Genomic DNA, 14,735 nt, shown 5'->3' on the forward strand with positions numbered 1-14,735 from the left:
CGAAAGCTGACAAACTCTGGAGTGGTTCACGATTCTCTGGAATCAGCTGTATCAAGCTACTGCAAGTGAGCTCTAAACTTCTACCCCAGGGTAAGGAGGCTATTTAACAAATCATAAGAATAATAAAAAAAATATTTTGTTCTCCATCTGTGGATTCTTCAAAAGTGAGGAACTCCACCAATTGTATGTCCTGTCTGGTCTGCACAGGCTTTAAAAAAAAAAACCTAAGAACATTTCTATAAGAAAGGAAATGGGCTGCGGTGAACTGAACTACACTGGTTTCTCTTTAATACGAAGAGAAGTGGTTGCAGAACATGGTCTTCAGGTCCACAGTCAGAGACATCTTGCGCTCCCATCTGGTGGGTGGGAATTAAGCTTCTAGGAGTTCTCCCCCATATTTATCAACCTGTCCTTTGTCACAAATTTCCTTGTATCATTGGGACAATAATCACTAACTGAATTATGGTGCTGGAGGAGACTCTTGAGAGTCCCATGGACAGCAAGAAGATCAAACCTATCCATTCTGAAGGAAATCAGCTCTGAGTGCTCACTGGAAGGACAGATCCTGAAGCTGAGGCTCCAATACTTTGGCCACCTCATAAGAAGAAAAGACTCCCTGGAAAAGACCCTGATGTTGGGAAAGATTGAGGGCACTAGGAGAAGGGGACGACAGAGAACGAGATGGTTGGACAGTGTTCTCGAAGCTACGAACATGAGTTTGACCAAACTGCGGGAGGCAGTGGAAGACAGGAGTGCCTGGTGTGCTATAGTCCATGGGGTCACGAAGAGTCGGACACGACTAAACGACTAAACAACAACAACAACAAATCACTAACTGACCCAGTTCATATGCTCCTTGCCAGCAACACAACACATTATAATTATTCAACCGTGGGCCCCTTCTATAATGTTTTGTGGACATGGTTTAAAAGCAAAAAACTGGGGAACCACAGCTGACTATGTTCCCTTGGTGTGTTTATCACATAGTTACAGAAGACATTCAGACTCTACAGAAAATATGTGGTCAACCCACAGAGGAAATGCAAGGACTCGCCTTTTTGCTATGACTTCTGAAGGGCCCTATCACAGCTTTGAGAATATTCACTTAAACCGAGGCGCGCTTTCCCTAACGAGGCCTGCCACCGCCAGTGCCCTTCCACCATTCGGATTCCATTCTTAGACCGAGGTAAAGTTCTCAAACCGGGACACTATTTCCAGTTTTACAGAGTTGGTAAACTGAATCGTTCTTAAACAGGACTGTTCTTAAACCGGGGTACCACTGTATGCATGTCTATAACATATTCTGCAAAAATATTTTTGTGTAGGTATACAGTGGTACCTTGGTTCTCAAACTTAATCCGTTCTCGGAGTCCGTTCGACTCCCAAAACCATTCAAAAACCAAGCCGCAGCTTCCGATTGGCTGCAGGAGCTTCCGACGGAAGTCACGTTGGACATTCGGCTCCAAAAAAAGTTCGCAAACCAGTTTGTGGCGTTCAGGAGCCGATTTGTTTGGGAGCCAAGCCGTTCGTGAACCAAGGTACCACTGTACCCTTAATGGCATCTTCAGAGAGTGGAACTCTTCATACTATGGTGCTAGAAATGGGGAAATGACATTCCCTACATACCTTCCTCCTGCAGAATAATTAAGACACAGGAATCCAGTCCTTTCCAGGGGTCAGCAAACTTTTCCAGCAGGGGGCCGGTACACTGTCCCTCAGACCTTGTGGGGGGCCGGACTATTTTTTTTGGGGGGGGGGAATGAACAAATTCCTATACCCCACAAATAACCTAGAGATGCATTTTAAATAAAAGGACACATTCTACTCGTGTAAAAACATGCTTATTCCCAGACCGTCCGTGGGTCGGATTTAGAAGGTGATTGGGCCACATCTGGCCCCCGGGCCCTAGTTTGGGCCCCCCGCTTTATTCAATCTGACAACTACAGGGTCACAAGTTAATTTACCCTGCTTTTGTTCCATATGACCTACCGGTACATGTTTTATTAAATACTAAGGAAATGTTCCTTAGGACTAAGGAATACTAAGGAACAACCATCACCCTCCAAATGCATCAATGAACAGAACATTGACCACCAACTACCACCGAAAAGAAGTTACACAAAAAGGGACTCCACATGGACCCCTCCTGATGGACGCAATACCACACTAGATCTGTACATTGAATGCTTCCGCCACAGAATCCAAACGGATGTGACCAGAAAACACCATCGCTTACAACAAAATCTAAACCATGCTGAAAGGAGAGCCATAGAAAATCTCAGGAACAACCCAGACATTATAATTAAAGAGGCAGACAAGGGTGGAGCTGTCGTCATCATGAACAAAACTGATTACATCCAAGAGGCCCACAGACAACTTTCCAATACTGCCTTTTACATGAAATTGGACTCAGACCCCACACAAGCATACAAAAAAGAACTGAACAAGATTATTAAGGAGCTACCCCTACACATCCAAGAACAGATCCTCACAAACACACCAGCGGAACCTCGGCCAGGAACTTTCTATCTTCTACCCAAAATACACAAACCAGGAAACCCAGGACGCCCCATCATCTCAGGTATTGGCACCATTACAGTGGGTGTTTCCGGCTATATGGACTCTGTTCTGAAACCATATGCTATCAGTGCTCCCAGCTACGTACGTGACACCACAGATTTTCTGAGGAAAATACAATATTTGAACAATCTTCCTAACAATACTATACTAGCCACTATGGATGTGGAATCTCTATATACCAACATCCCACACAATGATGGTTTACAAGCCATAAGGAACACCATTTCAGATAAAACCACAGCGGACTTTGCTACCAAACTCTGCCACTTTGTCCTTACCCACAACCACTTCAAATTTGGTGATGACCTGTTCCTCCAGATCAGCGGCACAGCCATGGGCACCCGCATGGCCCCACAGTATGCCAACATCTTCATGGCAGATTTAGAACAACGTTTCCTTAACTCCTACCCACTCAAACCTCTCCTGTACCTGCGATACATTGACGATATTTTTATTATCTGGACACATGGACAACAGACCCTGGAAACCTTCCACCAGACATTCAATGACTTTCACCCCACCATCAACCTAACAATGAACCAATCTATGCAAGAAATACATTTTTTGGACACTACTATAAAAATACAGGATGGACGTATAGACACCACCTTATACAGAAAACCAACTGACCGACAAACATATCTACATGCTTCTAGCTACCATCCCAAACATACCAAACAATCCATCGTATACAGCCAGGCCTTACGTTACAACCGCATCTGTTCCAACTCTACAGACAGAGAATCTCACCTAAGAGATCTACAGCAAACCTTTTTAGAACTAAAATATCCACCTGATGAAGTTAAACAACAGATCAACAGAGCCAGACAGATACCTAGAGAGAACCTGCTGCAAGACAGACCCAAAAAAGAAAATAACAGAACACCACTAGTCATCACATACAGCTCCCAAGCTAAAACAGTACAACGCATCATCAGAGATCTACAGCCTCTCCTGGACAATGACCGCTCCCTTTCTCAAGCTCTGGGAGGAAGACCTTTCATTGCCTACAGACAGCCACCCAATCTTAAACAACTCCTCACCCACAATAATACAACCACCAGACTTAACATGGACACTGGTACCAGAGCCTGCAATAAACCCAGATGCCAACTTTGCTGCCACATACACCCAGACAACACCATTACTGGCCCCAACAACATCCAACATACCATCTCAGGACTATTTAATTGCTCATCCTCTAACATTGTGTATGCCATCAAATGCCAACAGTGCCCTTCAGCTCTCTATATTGGACAAACAGGCCAAACCCTACGCCAAAGGATAAATGGACATAAATCTGACATCAGGAACCAGAAGACAGAAAAACCAGTAGGAGAACACTTCAATCTCCCAGGACATTCTATACAAAATCTCAAAGTAGCTGTCTTACTACAAAAGAATTTCAGAAATAGACTGGAAAGAGAAGTTGCTGAATTGCAACTTATCACCAAGCTCAAAACCATGGAGGGACCTGGTTTGAACAGAGATATCGGGTTCTTATCTCATTATACATGATAAGCGATCTTCAGCCATCTCCACCCTTGCTTTTTCATGCAAAACCATTTGCAGTCGTTTGCGGTCATCAACAGCTATCAGTCAGTCAATCACCCATTTCCACCACCCTTCTGAGTGATCCCCCCTCCCCATCCCCACCCCTCCCCACCCCTTCTCTACATAAGTGCCTGGAAACTTCCATTTCACTGTATCTGAAGAAGTGTGCATGCACACGAAAGCTCATACCAAAATAAAAACTTAGTTGGTCTTTAAGGTGCTACTGAAGGAATTTTTTTTATTTTACTTCGATCCAGACCAACACGGCTACCTACCTGTAAGGAAATGTTGATAGTGGCAACAGTGGCTAATTCCAGAGATGAATGGAAGCTCATACTCATACCCACCACTTGCTCAAGAGTAGCCTTCCCCAGCTTGGTACCCTCCAGAGGTTTGGGACTACAACTCCCATGAGTCCCAGCTAGCATGCTGGTTACAACACATCTGGTGGGACGCTGCCACTGCCCTGTCCTACCCCATTTGCCCCATAGGGCACTTGGCTGGAGAAGTTAGTTCTAGGGAAAACATTAGTTCAGGACTGGCCTCTGAGTGCCACCTGTGACTGAAGGAACACCAGGCACTCTTTAGAGGAAGCTTATATGTTTCAGGCGATGTGGAAACCAACAGCTGATTCATTCACTATGAGCTTTCCCACTTGATTAGCTCAAAGTGACACATGCAGTGGAATGAAATGGGTGAAAGGCATTGCAAAGCTTCTCCCTCCACCTCTTCTCTCTTCTAAAGGGTTGTGAGATCAAACGTTCAGAAAATACCTGTCACTGCAGAGACGCAGTTTCAGTTCTCTTCTGTGTTGCATTGCATCTAAAATCCGAAATAAGGGGCCCATATGAAGTGCCGTAAGGATATCACTCCGGAACAAAGACGACATCCCTTGTGAGAAGAACGGCTGTCTTTAAAATAAAGGGCATTTGGCAATCTCCTTCTCACTTTGAAAGTGCCATTTATACAGCTTTGCACCACAGAGAGTTACATTCTTCTACAACATTATCCATCAATGAAGAATTAGGTCACTCAAACTGAGAGTGGCTGTCTTTTTAAGGTTGGGGAGGCAAAAGTTCCCTGGTCAGAACAGCAGCAGCAGCAACTGGCAGCTTAAAAGCATTGATCTAGAGAAGGAGAATAATGGCAAGGGGGGAGGAACGCAGATGCAGCACATGCTAAAGTAGGGTGCCAGGACACTTACCAGCCCACTTGGGGCAAGCAGCAATTGTCCCAGTTAATGTAAAAAGACATGGCTGCAATTGGGCATTGTGGGGGGTGGGCTTTTTTTGTTTAGTTTCTGCAGCTGAACACCTTATACTTACATCCTGAGGAAAAAATGGGAGGGGGGAGGGGCGAGAGAAACAACCCCTCCATCGCCTGTCCCTGTTTCATACCAGGCATAAAGCTTTCAAACTCAAAAAGCTGATTGGGCAGATAACCCCTAGCAGCTACAGTAGAAAGAGGCACAACAGGGATGGGAAATGCCCTACATAAAAACCTGCTTTTCCTTTCCTAATTGACGAGACTGTATGCTAACAAGCAGTCCTACTACACAATCTTGTTAATCTGAAGTAACCTCATGTTATCTTCGAAAGCAGAGTCTACTGAATTTGGAACAGGAAAGGGATGGTTGAGCCTAGCCGCTGCAATATAATTTTCCAAAAAGAAGTATGGTATTCCTTTTTTCATTCTCCTGCAAACAGAAGTTTAGAAGGCTAGTCCAGGAAGACAGTCATTTCTTACAGTTGCAAGGCTCTCCCCAATTCTGACATGGGTGAGAATACAGGCATGGTTGTTTTTTATTTTCTTTGTTCTCCTGAGTTGCCTCACAATTCAGTGCCTTATAGGGCAACCACAGAAGGTTCTAACCATTTGATTATAAAGGAAATAGCGGGACCCGCAATGAGTTATGTTGTTTATCTCATTAGTGTAGAAGAGTCATAACTCAAAGCTAAAGTGAAAGGTTGGGGGGGGGAGAGAGGAAAGGAGTTATGTGCAGTACTGTGTGAAATTAACCCTCAACTGTTTGCCATGAGATACAGTATTTATTAAGAGAACTGTACAAAAGTGTATAACACCCGAAGAAAAGAATACCCAGAGCCAATCTGTGCATTCAGGTCCCTGGGACTGCGCCACTTCAGAGTGCAGGTAGCAAGAGGCTTTTTAGATAAAATTATTATAGTAGTAAATTTTATTTAGTAAAATTAGTACAGTGGTGCCTTGCAAGACGAATTTAATTCATTCCGCGAGTCAATTCGTTTTGCGAAAAATTTGTCTTGCGAGTCATGGCTTCCCCTAGGAATGCATTGAAATTTCTTTTTCTTTTTTTCTTTTTGTCCATAGGAACGCATTAATTAAATTTCAATGTATTCCTATGGGAAACCGTCACCATCAGATCGCAAGACGCATTTGTCTTGCAAAAATTCGTCTTGCAGGGCATTCGTCTTGTGAGGTACCACTGTATAGTAGAAAGAAAGCTGGGTTACAACCCTACTGTTTGGCACCTTAGCTTTCTTCGATATGGAGTGCAGTCCCCCAGGACTCTATCCCATACTTTTTCTGAACCTGCAGCAGTGGCTGGTGCCCACTGGAACTAGTGGTTGAGGACTGGGCAGTCAGCAGTAAGTGGCACCAGAGCCAATGGCACGCTGAGTTCTGCAAGGCTGCGCAAGTCCAGCACGCAACTTCCTCCCACTCCGAAACAGCTAGTTTCTTTTTTTGAAATGGAGGGGTGTATCAAGAATTCTGTGTAAGGTATAGTTTGATCCTCGTGTTACCATTAATATGTTAAACTTTTATGGTATGTACAAGAAGGGAACAAGGCACTCCCTATCGCTTTCTGAAACGGGCAATGGTAAAGTCACTTTAAAATTGCAAGCATGCCACTAATGCATTTTTCCTTCTGAGAAATAAGGTTCATTATTCTCAAGTGTATCAGTAACAACCTACGGATGCCTTTCCCTCGCAACTCTTACTTGAAACCATTTCCCATTCACTTTCCATTGCACTTATGCAATGAAGATCAATAGAAATAAAGGGGCTGAGAAGATGCTGTGTCAGAAGGAAACAACATGTCAAGCAATCCTCTCTAGTGACAGTGAATGGGGGCGAAGGAATAATTTGGGCTTCCTCAGTGGAGGCTGGTCTAGTAAGGGAAATGGGGCAGTGCCCCAACAACCTCAGCCAGGACCCTCCTGCCTCCCGGCCTTCTTACTTACAGCCAGTCCAGGAGGTAGACCTGCCTGTCATCTTCTTCCTCCTTAGTCTCAGCTTTGCCTTTGTAGAACCCAACAGGGAGGAGAATGGAGACCAAACTGGCATAACACATAAGACCACATACCACCGGTCTTGAAAGACCTACATTGGCTCCCAGTATGTTTCCGAGCACAATTCAAAGTGTTGGTGCTGACTTTTAAAGCCCTAAACGGCCTCGGTCCAGTAAACCTGAAGGAGCGTCTCCACCCCCATCGTTCTGCCAGTGAGGTCCAGCGCCGAGGGCCTTCTGGCGGTTCCCTCACTGCGAGAAGCAAAGCTACAGGGAACCAGGCAGAGGGCCTTCTCGGTAGTGGCACCCGCCCTGTGGAACACCCTCCCATCAGAGGTCAGAGAGATAAACAACTACCTGACATTTAGACAGGGCCGTCTTTAGCATGTCGGGTGCCCTGGCGCCGTGGTGTGGCGATCGCACCGGCGCCCCCCCCCGCCCCGTTTCTCACCGTGGCTGGTGGGCGGGCGCAGCACGGCTCCGCCACACTGCGCCACCCAGCCTTCCCTTAGAGCTGGCCCTGCATTTAGAAAATACCTAAAGGCAGCCCTGTTTAGGGAAGTTTTTAATCTGTGATATTTGATGTATTTTAATGTTTGTTGGAAGCCGCCCAGAGTGGCAGGGGAAGCCCAGCTAGATGGGTGGGGTATAAATAATATATTATTATTATTATTATTATTATTATTATTATTATTATTATTATTAGGCTCTGCCTGTCCTTGGCTGTGGCTCCACCAGCTGTTGGGCTCCCTGCCTTCCGCCCTACCAGTCCCAATAAGCACCAGTCTCCACTGGGTTTACTCATCTTCTGCAATTAACAAAAGGAATCCCTTTCAAGCATATCCTTTCAGGCAGGCCCTCCTGCGTGTGGCTTCTCAAAGTTCCTGGTAACAGAACTCTGTGCGCTCAATGCCACTGATGAATAATATGTACCTGGTCCCCGGTGCCTCTTTTCCATCCAGATGTAACAGTTATTCTGAGCTACACCTGTCTGTGAGTCCAGGAAAGGAAGACGGACGCTGCGTTCAGCACATAGCCGGGAATTGTAGCTGCGACAGTGTTCAATGGCTTCTTTGTAGAACTGGTCCCCAAGTCTGCAGAGGAGGAAGAAGAAGCAGAGGATGAAGCAGTGGACATCCACCTTCCCCAGGATCAAAACAAAGCAAAGAGGGAAAGGGGCATATAAACGTGTTAAGCAAAGATCAGTGCAATTACAGGATAATGAAATTATAGAAAAGCGTTGAAAGTACACAATTAATTGAAGTCCTCCACACCTTCCCACCCCCCACAGGCCTATTATTCACAAAGGGAGGAAGCTAGTGAGGCCCTAACTTTTAAGAAGGGAGTGGATTGGTGACTTTTTGTGGGTACACTCTGCAACAGGACATTGACACAATAATAGCGCGTTAGTTGTGGATTTACACTGGGTTGTCCACGCATCATTCTGTTCTATTAGTTGTTTGGTGGTGTGTCTCCAATATTACCACATTATTGCCATCTGGACAGGGACTCTTGTGCTATAGGGCAACAGAAGCAGGACCAAAAAACAACAACGCCAGGAATATTTGTGGAATAAGCAGTTACTGGATTTCAGCAGGCAACTAAGCCACATGCACTGATTGGACTGATAAAGCAGTATGTCTGCCCCAAACATTTTTCAGGTGGGAGTGGGAACCAAAGCAAGATCATGTACAAAAGCCCCAATACCATCATGAGCACAAATAACCATGAATGCACAAGAAAAAGGACATATGGAGAGGCCCACAGTTTCAAACATGACTGGATTTTCCGTTCCAACATGAACTGAGAATGCACCTAGAAACCTCTGCAATGTTAACAGAAACTCTGGGGGTCTACACTGCAGTTGCAAAAACAGTAGGCCATGCTATGACAAGAGCCAGCATGAAAAAACACACGTGTTTTTCAAAAGCATGCAAGTTGGAGGAAGGCAAGTTGTCCTAATTTTAAAATGAAATAATAATTGAGTTTAAAGCAGCATGTCTGATTCACTATTATGCCTTACTCTTGTAGCAACTTTCACCTGACAGGCAATTACGTAGTTTAACAGGAAGCAAGTATACTTGCTAATGTGCTCTCATGCGCACTGAAATGGGCATCAAACGGCAAGCAAAACAGCATGTAATTTGCACTAATGGCTGTCTCAGAGAGTTATTCTCATAGAGTTATTAGCTGAGATCCTAAACACGGGTTGATCCATGGATTGTGAACACAATGGGAATTCCCTCTGAATGAACACAGTTAGCACTGGTCTGGGTGTATCTCCACATCAAAGTCTGTTTTTCTGAGACTATAGAAAACCCATCCCTGCTTAGGGCAGTTGTGTTTTGATTGATGTGTCATGAGAACAAGACGATTTGTACAATTTATTAGTTACAGTCAGGCTGTTTACCATCCTTGCCAGTTTCAAACCGGAACTAGTATCCTTGTTTAAGTGCTGTGGTGAGGTTTTGGCCTAATTGTTAAAGGACTGGATAGGGAGAGGGGCTGTTCAGCATTCTTCTCCCACCCTCCAAAAATGAATTGTACAGCATTCTGATAATTAAAAAGTAAATAAAGCACAACATGGGAGAGAGGGAAATAGCTGCACAGAAAGGGAATAAAAGAATGACAGAATGCAGCTTTGGGGAGGGCTGAGCTGCTCTGATTCACTGCCCAAAAGAGACACAAGATCCTGCGGTTACAAGCCCCTTGGGAGGTTATAAAGATCCTGGCCAGCAGGCATCTCCACCACTGCTCAGTGCTACTCATCGTAGTTGACTGCCTCATCCTCCCGTTGCCTTCCTCACCAATGAAGCTTAAGAGAATGGGACAGGGTGTGGGGGGCATATCCTGGTTGCTAAGCAACCACTGGACTGGACATACATACCTCCCCCTGCACCAGACACACACCACCCTTCCCACTGCCAAGAAAAATGACAGACTGAGCAACTAGATAGCAGGAAGGTTGAGAGGTGGAACGAGAGAGAGCGAGGCAGATGAACTGGGGAAGTGGAGGTGATAGCATGCCCTCCAACATGTCTCCGATGAAAATAGTGATGTCCTATTCCATAACAACAACAATTCTATTATTTTTATCCCCAACCATCCGACTGGGTTGCCCCAGTGACTCTGGGTGACTTCCAACATATATTATAATAAAACATTATTTCTATTCACAGAGTCTTCCAGAGGATCACCCTACAACATTTCTCCAATGAAAATAAGGACATCCTAAATCAAAAACCAGGACAGCTTCCGTAAATCCAGGGCTGTCCCTGGAATTACCGCCCTCCCTTCCACACAGGTGGGCGGGGTTTGCGGCACCGAGCAGGGCTTACCCAGAACCTAACAGTTCCTTCTCCAAGGGTGGGGGCCAAGGTATGGAGATACATGGGGGAGGGGCCAACACTCCCCAGGGACAACAGAAGGCTCAGACAAAAGTGCATGCTGGGAAGAAGCTGACAATTCCTTTTCCAAGGGTGGGGGCCAAGGTATGGAGAAATAGGGGGATGAGCCAACACTCCCTGGGGACAACAGAGGGAAGGGTATCCTATCAAAACACAGGGATAAGCCGAGGGGGTGGAGGGGTGGGATCATGGGCGTCACAATAGGGGCGGGGGTGGGGCGCAGCGTGGCTGTGGGGGGCAGCGCGGTGCCCCCTCGCTACTGTGGCGGCGGTGCGACCGCCATCGCAAAGGCCCTGATGTTTCTGGCCTCGCCCCTCGTTTCTTCCTGGTGGGGAGGAGGCAAGGGGCGGGCCAGAGAGCAGCGTCAGCCGCTGATGCCCCTCACCGCTCCGCCTAAGTAGGAAGAAGCACATGTCGCGCTACGGAGCGGGTTGCTGGCAGCGGTGCTCCAGCGCCTGGATCCTCGGATCTGGGCACTGGAGCACCGCCCCCCTACAACCCGCTCCGTAGTGCGACGTGTGCTTCTTCAGGCAGAGCGGCGAGAGGCGCCCAGCGCCGCTCCGCCTGAGTAGGAAGAAGCCGCCCTGGGCAGCCAGAAGGCTAGCGACACCGCTGGGCAGGATACATCATGGATTGGGACAGGGTGGGGGGAATCACAGGGATGACCCACAGCAACGCGTGGCCGGGCCAGCTAGTTACATATATAGCTGTGTCTGGGTGAGTCCATGTTCCCATGCTGAACTGTGTGGTCCTCCTCCTCCAGTAGTCAGCCACATAGCAACATATGGCATTTTATCACAAAGCTTATATGTGGGGTGGTGCAACAGCAACCCTAATCTGCTTAATAACAGGAGAAGGGCTTAAATAGGCCACAGTAGCTGTTAAAAGGTGCACCCACAGAGAGAGAACCTTGTTCTCTTTTATTTCTTCCCTCGCTCTAGACTAAATTAAATCCACCACTTTTCTTGTGGCCTGGTTCCTTCAGCAGCTGCACGGCAGATAAGAAGTTTAACCGCTGCAGCTTTTCCTGGCACTGGCGCAAAGCAGCGGGAAAAACTCATGCGAGAGTTTATATTTACGGCTGAATTTGTCCGTCGTGCAAGTGTAAAAAGCCGCAACCGTCTCGCCGGGGAGAAAGAAAAAAGGTAGCAGATATTTAGTAGGATTTTCCAGTAGCCTGAAGGATATGGGAATGTGGGATGAGGTGGGGTGGAACCAGTACCAGCAGAGACATTTCCCTGAGGGACTGCAGGGGGTGGAGGCCTGTATGGCACCAGGAAGGGAGGGGATGTGGCTGTGGATATACAATCTGCAGGGAGATGCCAGCCTACTGAGAAAGCTCTTTGCACAGAAGTCCCAGGGCGACTGTCTAGACCCCTGTTTTCAATTAGAAAGTGCGGGGGGGGGGGGGAACAACACACAAACCCAACCTGAAGTCTCACTAGAAAGAAATGAAGCTGATTAAAACTGGGTGACACGCACATTTGTTTTATCAGACACACTGACAAAGGAACTAATCAACAATTTAACAGCATAGTGTCAAATTTCTGTCACACTGAAAATTGGGAGGGAGGGAGGGAGAGAGAGAGAGAGAGAGAAAGAGAGAGAGAGAGAGAGAGAGAGAGAGGGAGGGAGGAGAATTTAAGAGAAAAGAGAGCATGCAAACAAACTATCACCCATTGCTCAAGTCCTGTGTGTACCAAAAATTCCTCCCAAGAATGAAATATGAGCAGTGCCCATCACTTTGTATTAACAGAAACTAGGGAACAATAAACTACAGTAGCCTTTGCCAGACTGGTGCCCTCCAGATGGGACTAAACAAGTCATGCTTGCTGGGGTTGATAGAAGTTTTAGGCTTAAACATCTGCAGGGCATCAGGTTGGCAAAAGTTAAACTATTGCTACCAGTATAAGAATCCCTGCTGCTCAACACTTTAGTTGCAATGCTAAAAATAAAAGTATGGTAGAACTGCAAACTTTAAATCTTTTTGTTAAATTGGTGGCATAAAGGATTGTTTAAAATCTGAAAATACCACTTTTGCTATGGTGGGGGAAAGTTATATGAAAATCAAAGGGTTCAGTTATTGGCAGCAGTTGAAAAGCCTATAGAGGTCTGAAAATAAGAAATTCTGATTTTTAAGATTATTTTTTATTAAGATTTTTTTTATGATGTGTCAGTTATTTGATGTTATAAAAAATGTTACTATAGCTTTAACCAGAAAATAAATGCTTTCGCAGAATATAGGCTCTACTTTACCACATTTAGCTTTGTTCTCATCATTTATCTCTTGTACTTATCGTCTCTTTCTGTGTTTTAAATTGATTTTGGGGTGTGGGTGGGTGCAGAAAGACGGAGAGAGCATAATTTTGGTATTATTGTATATCGCCCTGAGCTTCTTTGGAGGGAGGGCGATTCATAAATATTTTAAATAAATAAATAAATAAAAAGCATCTGCTCACATTTTGCCAACTTTGGAATATCCAGAATAACCCCTTGACTTTAAAAGGTTTGTAAGAAACTTGAAAATTTCATATATCAGTGAGACGTTATTGAGGACTGTATCACCTGCTTCATTTTGTCTTAAACGAAAAAGAGACGCTGCAATTATCAGTATCATCACTCCAGCATACTCAGCTTGTGAATGCTGGCAGGATAATATAAGCAAAACGGGGGGGACAGAAAAACAAGAGGGAGGTAGCATGGAATTTTATTTATTTATTTAACAAAATTTATATGCTGCTTGAGTGTGGTAAAATCTCTAAACAGTTTACAGGAAATATTAAAATTATCAACAAAAGCTGATCAAAACAATTAAAAACATGTGAAATAATTAAAATTTAAGAAAGATCAAAACACATCAACACCTACATTTCGACAAGTTTGCCTATACAAAAAATGTTTTAAGCAGGCACAGCAAAGAGTAAAAGACCCCTGCTTGACGTCAACAGGGAGGGTGTTCCAAAGTGAGGTGCTGCCACACTAAAAGATTTCTTCCAATATACAAGATTTGCAGTACCAAACAAAGAAACAAATAAAACCTAAATATACATCCATGACTGTGCTAGCTCCATCTCCTGTCATTGTGGAAGGCAGTGAGTAGCTTTCTCCAGTCATGGAGACTCCCCATGTAAGTTAGAAGCCTAATTTTCCAGGGATCTAAAATACACAAAGGTAAAGGTAAAGGACCCCTGGACAGTTAAGACCAGTCAAAGGTGACTATGGGGTTGCAGCGCTTCAGGCCGAGGGAGCCGGCGTTTGTCCATAGACAGCTTTTCCAGGTCATGTGGCCAACATGACTAAATCGCTTCTGGCGCAACAGGACACCATGATGGTAGCCAGAGAACACAGAAACACTGTTTACCTTCCTGCCAAAGTGGTACCTATTTATCTCCTTGCATTGGCATGCTTTTGAACTGCTAGGTTGGCAGAAGGTGGGACAGAGCAATGGGAGCTCACCCCGTCGCGTGGATACACAAGGAGCCCTACAAGGATAGAAGATTCCCTGCTGCAGACAGTCGCTCTCCAGAAGTTGAAGGGCAATGGAAATGGTTATGGAAGGAGATGGAACTAACATACTCATGCTCACTGCACCCCCTCACCTGTTTAATTAATGTTAATGCCTGAAGAGAGCTTTTATGATGCGTCTAACACAAGCCTCTAATAACACTAGTTACACAAAACTGCAGATGTTAAAATGAAATTGAGAGCTTGCTAAGTGCGTAGGAATAGCCAGCTAGTGTCTGCTTGCCATAACTCTAGAAAAGTCTCTGTGAGGTGGTTTTCTTTTTCTTTTAATGTTCCTCTCAAATTCCTCTAGTTCTGACACCTGCCATTTTCAAATGGGCTACACAATGATGTTAGTATTTTGGTGTGAAACCACCAAAGACATAAGCTGAACTCTTTGTCACGAACTTAACAAGTGACCT

General features: G+C 45.3%; 1 protein-coding gene across 1 annotated transcript in view; it reads right to left on the reverse strand.

Moving 5' to 3' along the window:
- The window catches only part of DPF3 (double PHD fingers 3), a 207,938-nt gene that overhangs the window by 98,255 nt on the left and 94,948 nt on the right, over nucleotides 1-14,735 (reverse strand). Inside the window, exon 2 of the mRNA XM_088670137.1 lies at nucleotides 8,336-8,496. Within this exon, the coding sequence (XP_088526263.1) occupies nucleotides 8,336-8,496 (161 nt within the window). The remainder of the gene's footprint in view (nucleotides 1-8,335; nucleotides 8,497-14,735) is intronic.

Source organism: Zootoca vivipara, chromosome 1 (genome assembly GCF_965207765.1).
Source record: "Zootoca vivipara chromosome 1, rZooViv2.hap1.1, whole genome shotgun sequence".
Lineage (NCBI taxonomy): Eukaryota > Metazoa > Chordata > Lepidosauria > Squamata > Lacertidae > Zootoca > Zootoca vivipara.